The sequence below is a fragment of the Sinocyclocheilus anshuiensis genome, unplaced genomic scaffold (assembly GCF_001515605.1).
Source record: "Sinocyclocheilus anshuiensis isolate Anshui unplaced genomic scaffold, SAMN03320099.WGS_v1.1 scaffold292, whole genome shotgun sequence".
NCBI lineage: Eukaryota > Metazoa > Chordata > Actinopteri > Cypriniformes > Cyprinidae > Sinocyclocheilus > Sinocyclocheilus anshuiensis.
Window position 1 is genome coordinate 1,348,303 of NW_015555757.1, and position 7,344 is coordinate 1,355,646.

The 7,344-nt window shown below is 38.8% G+C and overlaps 1 protein-coding gene across 1 annotated transcript in view; it reads left to right on the plus strand.

The window, feature by feature from the left end:
• The window catches only part of LOC107673953 (netrin receptor UNC5B-b-like), a 52,467-nt gene extending 47,059 nt beyond the window's left edge, over positions 1–5,408 (plus strand). The window contains exons 11-17 of the mRNA XM_016467801.1: positions 175–262; positions 1,669–1,837; positions 2,019–2,258; positions 2,348–2,497; positions 3,333–3,497; positions 3,622–3,800; positions 3,907–5,408. Coding sequence (XP_016323287.1) covers positions 175–262; positions 1,669–1,837; positions 2,019–2,258; positions 2,348–2,497; positions 3,333–3,497; positions 3,622–3,800; positions 3,907–4,072 — 1,157 coding nt within the window. The 3' untranslated portion in view covers positions 4,073–5,408. The remainder of the gene's footprint in view (positions 1–174; positions 263–1,668; positions 1,838–2,018; positions 2,259–2,347; positions 2,498–3,332; positions 3,498–3,621; positions 3,801–3,906) is intronic.
• The last annotated feature ends 1,936 nt before the right edge of the window (positions 5,409–7,344 follow it).

The following is a 7,344-nucleotide window of genomic DNA, read 5'->3' on the forward strand; positions in this document are numbered from 1 at the left end:
TCCTGCAGTTTGGATTTGAAAAATAGGTTTTACTGTTCTAAAAATGTCTGCAAGCATCCTTTTAGCTGACATTACAGTGCAAAAACATTGTAATAATATACTGAAACTATTAGATTAGAAATTCGTATTGTTTTCTTTTTTAATCCTCCCTCGGTTCTCCTTTTCCCTTGCTAGGGGTGAGCCTGTTGGTTCCACCAGGGACAATTCCTCAGGGCAAGTTCTACGAGATGTATCTCATTATCAACAAATGGGAGAAAACAACGTAAGTCAGCTACTTGAAACTCTTTCTCAGTGCCCTGCCCCCATAACACTGTCATTTCCCAACATATAACGCTTGCATTTATCTGTCACTTTGTGCACTTGCAAACAGTCCAGTTCAAGACATTTCAACAGCCCTTGCAGAGCAATATTGACTGCACAAACATTGTGACCCCAATGGCAGCGCTAGGGAGAAAATAACATTTCAAAACTATGACACAGTGGAAAAACACAAACAAACAAATATGTCTTGAAAACACTGAATGGTTGTCTGAGCTCTGACTTTTTTGCTGAGGCTCTCTCTCTCTCTTTTTTTACAGTGTTTATTTTTATTGTCAAATATGAAATATATAAATATCACTGTGCCTTCAGAGCTTGCAGACTGCAAGCTTTGTGTTTCTCACTATTTGTAGGTGCCATAAATTTTCTCAAAACACTAATAATTACTGCCAGAGTCATGGCTCTGGGTTAACACATCCTAGTCCTTTTAGACACTGAGCTCTGAGGCGCATGTGGCCGACACAAGTTTGAATCTGGCTTGCAACATTTCTGTATCCCACTCCCCCATCTTTCTTTTCCACTATCCTTATAAGTGGCAAAACGACAAAAATACATTAAAGTGCCCCTATTATGGGTAATGAAAGGTTCATATTTTGGTTTTGGGAGTCCCCAACAACAGGTTGACATGCATGCAAGGTCAAAAAACACTTTCATTGTCTTATAATATGCATTTATTTTTACCTATTTGCTCAAGGACTCCCAAACGATTCGTTAAACAATTCATTTTTCCAATCCCCTCCTTTGCTTGATGCTAATTTGCTGTGATTGGTCCGATTGGTCTCATTTTCATTTCATCATGCCTGTAATGCCTGAAAAAGCAGTGTTTGTGAGCACAGTGTTGCTTTGTGTACAGCGTTACCGGGGAAACAGCTATTTTACGCTCCAAAAGCGGCACCTAGTGGCAAAGAATGAATTAGCATTTTCATTCAGACCAACGGGAAAAAACAACAAGTTGGCAGGCAAAATGCTAATGTCTCATGTTGACGTCAACATGAAACGGCTTGGGAACGACTCGTTTCAAAGATTCAGAGTCGACTCTTTCTTTTGAGAGACAATAACTTTATACACGGTGCACTTTCAGATTTAAAACTTGCCAGGATGTTTTCATTCCCTTAGAGCTGTGTTACACACTGCATGAAAGGTAATTTTCAAAAATCCATAATGGGGCACTTTAAGTTAAAAAAACTAACTATTTCCTCTCAAAAATTTCAATCTCAGATTACTCTAAATGAGAGAGTGCAAACTTTGGGATGTTGTGTTTTTGATGTTGTGCTCTTTAATTTGTATTTAGCGGCATGAATATCATTGAATTAGGGCTGCTAACCTCTCTTGCTCTGTGTTTTGTATCAGGTTGCCTTCAGATGGAAGTCAGACCGTATTAAGTCCGGTGGTGAGCTGCGGACCCTCTGGCATGCTGCTGAGCAGACCTGCGGTCCTAACTCTGCCTCACTGCGCCCAGCTAGAACCCACAGACTGGACCCTCACCCTCAAAATGCAGAACCATCAAGGTGCCTGGGAGGTGAGAATGACATCTCAAAAATTAGATAGGCTAGACCATTAGATAATGACACAGAGTCAGTGAAGATGTAGGGTGGGAAAAAGGAAGAGAACAAGATGGAGAGCATTTTATAAATAGTGATTTGGATAAATGAGACATATAAAGGCATATTCTGACACACTCATTTCCTCCCGTCCACTAGGAGGTGTTAACTGTGGGAGAGGAGAGTTTGTCAACACCATGCTACCTACAGGTGGAGGAGCAAAGCTGTCATATTCTGATGGAGCAGCTGGGGACATATGGTTTGGTGGGACAGTCGGCTCCCCCTCGACCAGCTTGTAAGAGGCTGCAGTTGGCCCTCTTTGCTCCCCGGGCCCCGTGCCTCTCTTTAGACTACAGCCTGAGGGTCTATTGCATACAGGACACCCCACATGCCCTTAAGGTCAGTCTGTCTGCCCCTCTTATTGAGATTGCTTTGCCAATAAATTGTTTAGTTTGGAAAGAAGCTAAATTTTTGTCCTCTTTTTGCAGGAAGTATTAGAGGTTGAGCGAAGTTTGGGTGGGGTTTTATTAGAGGATCCCAAACCCCTCCTCTTTAAGGACAGTTACCACAACCTGCGGCTATCAATTCATGACATTCCTCATTCTCATTGGAGGAGTAAACTCCTGGCTAAGTATCAGGTGAGAGATTTTATGTTGTTATTGGTTATATGAGTAAAATGTATAATTTATTTTTATGGTTAAACATTTTGGGATAAATACAAACGTAATAATTTTCTCTGTCTGTGAAACGACTTTCCTTTTGTAATGTTAAGTGAAACAAAGAAGCTTATGATATACTATGTAACTGCTGTTCAAAAGTTTGGGGTTGGTAAAATGTTTTAAATTATTTTGAATGTCTCTTATGCTCACCAAGGCTGCATTTTTTTAATCAAAAATACAGTAAAAAAGAGTTTGTTGTGAAATTTCAATTTAATATGACTGTTTTCTATTTTAATATATTTTAAAATGTAATTTAATATTGTAATGGCGAAGCTGGATTTTCAGCAGCTGTTACTCCAGTCTTCAGTGTCACACGATCCTTCAGAAATCATTCTAATATGCTGATTTGATGCTAAGGTAACAGTTCTTATTATTGTCAATTTTGAAAATAGTTGTGTTGCTTAATAATTTTGTGGAAACTGTAACTTGCGGAAACTTTTTTCACGATTCTTTGGTGAATAGAATGTTCAAAACAACAGCATTTAATTTAATACAATTTTATTTGTCTGTATGAAGGCATTAATTTTCTTTTAAAATCTTACTGACCTCAAACTTTAGAATGGTTGTGCAAATGTCTAATTATTGATATTTTTTTAAATATAATTGTATAAAATTCTACATGTACATTTTATATTAGTATTATTAAAATGTGTACATCCACATTTGAGCATCCGCAGATGTAATTCATGATGCTTTTTTCAAAAATAGAAAAAATTAAAATTTGCCTCTTAATTGTGCGCGTTTTGTTTTCCAGGAAATCCCGTTCTACCACATTTGGAGTGGGAGTCAACGACCGTTGCATTGCACCTTCAGTCTGGAGAGAGGAAGCCTGCTGGTTTCCCAGCTCACCTGCAAGATTTGTGTCAGACAGGTGGAGGGGGAGGGACAGATATTCCAGCTTAATACTGACATCCAAGAGGTACAGAAAACAGCAGGACGTAGATATATTATTTATTCTGTCGAATCACAAATGCATAATTTAATAACTACATAATAACGAGCACTGACTTGTTTTCCTGTGTGTTTGTGCATATACTTTTTAGACTTTGCCCCCCCACTCACCATTGCCAGCAGGCGGTTCGTGTCTGCCTTCGTCTCAAGTGGGCCCGTATGCTTTCCGACTGCCCGTCTCCATACGGCAGAAAATTTGTGCCAGTCTGGATGCCCCCAGCGCACGAGGCTGTGACTGGAGAATGCTGGCTTGCAAGCTGGACTTCGACAGGTATTTTTGCCTGCATCTTTCACAGCACCAAAAAAAACCCAGCATATTTATTTATACAAGATAGGTGATGAGAAGGATTTCATCTCTTTCCACATCTCTCCCTCAGGTATCTGAACTACTTTGCAACCAAACCCAGCCCCACAGGTGTGCTGCTAGACCTGTGGGAAGCTTGTCACCAGGGTGACGCAGACCTGGTCTCCCTGGCGACAGCTCTTGAAGAGATGGGCAAGAGTGAGGTCTTGGTTGTCATGACGACGGACGGAGATTGCTGATCGGCAAATCAAAAAGTGTGAAAAGGGGATATATTTGCTAGGTTTTTACCTAGAATTAATGCAAGCGGATGGAAACTGCGTTCCAGTACATCGTTACAACTTGCCTTTTACCTCAGTTCCTTTGTGCTCATACAGAATATTCCAAGGATCGAGACGCCTGTGAGCTGGGGTCAGGTGCTCTGGATGATCTCCGAATAATACATATCAAAATGTAGCAAATGTGACGAAGCTGCAATCACAAAACAGAGATGTTGTTTGAAAAGGAAGTCGGTGCATTTGCTGGCACGGTTCCGATCAGCTCATGATTAAATGATAGTTGCATCATACTGATACACACTGATTCCCTGCAACACATACCAAGCGTGAAAGTACATGATCAAACGCCATTGCACATCAAGCCGCTGGCTTTGTTTCCTAGCGACCGCTAGATGCTTAAAGACACTGAGATTCTGTGTCCGGTAAAACAGCAGTGTGCCAAGCTCCTCAGGAAACATGCTCACACACAAATAAACAAGAGTATAGATGGATAAAAAGGCCAACCAGCAAGGAGCTAAAATCATCTGCACTAAAATTAGTTTCATAATGATTTCACTTTAGTTTGAAGCGTTATTTTCTGTGTGTCTTTTGAAATAGCATACAGGAATGAATTTGTGCGTTCTCGTTAACGGGACCAAACTTTTTGCTGGAATTTAATCTTTTTTTTTTCTCTCTGATCATACCTTCATTAGCCTCCTTTATCTGTCTTTTTTTATTCAATTAATCATTTGTAACGCAGGAGAGCTTTCTGGTAAACTCATATTAGTTTCCTATAGGGAACGGACTTTTTTAAGTTATTATCCCTATTTGTGGATCATTGTTTTTCACTTTTCTGTTCGTAACTGCTGTTATGCATTGTTTTTAAACTGCTGCGTCGTTGCATTCATCTCTGAGTGAACTTAGGCAGGATTGCAGTATAAATGTGCATTTAAAGGTTTTGTGATGTACTTCACAAGTAGAAGCTGATTTTTTTGGTCATTGAAACTGAGATGGGATGAAATTGAAATGTTACACTGAGGTTAAATGTGCTTTGATCCTTCTTGGGAAAGCGTGCTTCAAATATGCTGCGCTGGTTAAATAGGATGAGAATTGCACGGATGGCAGAAAGCCCTTTTCGGGGGTTTGATGCCAGTCAGTCGTGCTGTTTAAATTATAAATAGTAGCCTTGAGAGGTGGCGTAAGTGCTCTGTTGATTGCAGTATGACCCACTTGCTCTTTATTGTCTGTTTTGACTTTCAGGTTTTAATGGGTTTCCCTTGAGTAAGCCTGAATGCCATGTACCGCTTATTATCAGAAGTCATATAATCAGTTGAAGTGGATGTTGGTCCTTTTTTTTTCTTGACTTTTTCTTCACAAGTGTTCAAATGTATGGCAACAAACAAAACAAAAAGTGGACAGTATCTGTCCATGCCTGTAAAGGTGTGAATTAAATAACTGAGGTGGGTGTGGGTGTGTGTGTGTGTGTGAGAGAGAGAGATATAGAGAGAGAGAGAGAGAGAGAGAGAGAGAGAGAGAAATCGCAAGAGAGAGCTTGTTTACCCCAACCTATGAGTCAGTGTATACGAATGAACAGGCTTCATCATATCTGTTGTTCCTCCTTTCCCATTATAAGTACTATGCAAGTGCACAACAAAAAGTGAATCTGTGGACGTCTTGATGTCTCGTATATGAAGTACGTGGAATGGGAATCTTATTACTTTCCCTCTTCTGATCACTGCTGTAACTAAGCTGTGGAAAACTGGACCTCTTAGGCCTCTCAGCTGTAATAAATGCAAACAAAATGACTGTAGGTCAGGGTTCTATGACCTCTGTGTCGTTCCTCCTCATTTGTTTAGGAAGCTTTTGGGCAGTCACTTGCACCCTCATAATGAACAACAACAAGTTTGTTTGGAGGATTATTTTTAACTCTCTGCATGACGAAGGCCGCAAAAAACATTGAAAATCACTGATGGATTCTGAACTCTGAACCTTTTAAATGGCTCTGAAATGTGTCCAGTCGTCTCTTGGTCAATGTTACATGAAAACGCCTTTTTGAACATGTCACATGTAAAGCTGAATGGGCGTTGCTTCTCTCTGGATGGTAGTTGCTGTTTATGGATACTCAAGCGTGGCCGAACTTAACCTTTTTATTTTTTTCAGATGTTATTTTATATCAAAGATGGTACAGAAGAAGTCTTGAGTTTTTTTTCCATGTAATGCTGTAAAGTAATACTGTACATAAATGTTTAGACTTCTTACTGTAACTAAATATAATTTTTATGCAATAAATTATATTTCCTAGTTTAACAAGTGAAGTGTGTTTTTGTGTCACTTAAAAATGGTTATATGGAGCTCAAATTGTGTGTGTGTGTGATTTTTTTTAATGTATTTTATTTATTTTTTTTGTCAAGATTTTTCTTACAAGGTCTTCTTTGCATTAAATCATAAAATCACAAAGTTGAATCCAAGAGCTAACTAACTATTTCATTCTCATAGTAATCAGATATCGCCAGTTGAAGCTTTTTTAAGGACATATTAAATGCATTACAGGGTGAAGAACCTTTTCCCCTCAGTCTTTGTAGACTTGTTACAGAGATGTGGAGAGGATGCATTCTTCCGTTTATCTCTGAGATAAAAGTGTTCATAATGCCCTGGAGAGGAAGCAAGAGCGATTGAGAGAGTGAGAAAAGGTTTTTAGTGTCTGGATATTGCCCTCGGCAGCTGCAGTGGGCTTTTTGGTTTGAGCAAGAGACCTGTTTCATCATTTGGTTAAAATGGTTGAATAGACATGTAATCATATATTGCCTTCTGCTCTGAGTATCTATTCCATCTTTCCCAAGAGCAGTTCACAGGCTTTTCCAGCACTTAACAATACACCAAATAAATTGCCAGACATTCTTTCAGTCCAACTTTATTATGAATCTGTTCCGCACAATAAGTTATAAAGAATTACGTCTTGCATGGATTTTGGAAATTATATTTCCTACGTGAAATTAGTTTTATACGGATTAACTGACCATTATGTCATGTAAATTTAGAATAAAAACGAATGATTTAAAATATGGAATAATTCACTTGAGACAAAAATGCACTTCAACCCAATTTATTAAGTAAGTTGTCATTTACCACCATCGTCTGGTAGATAAAGGAACTAGGCTACACAAGTTGTAAGTCTTCTGTGATGACTGTCATAGTATAAACAAAGTATCAAATAACTACAATATTTATTTTTAATGTATTTTTTCCCCGATATATAT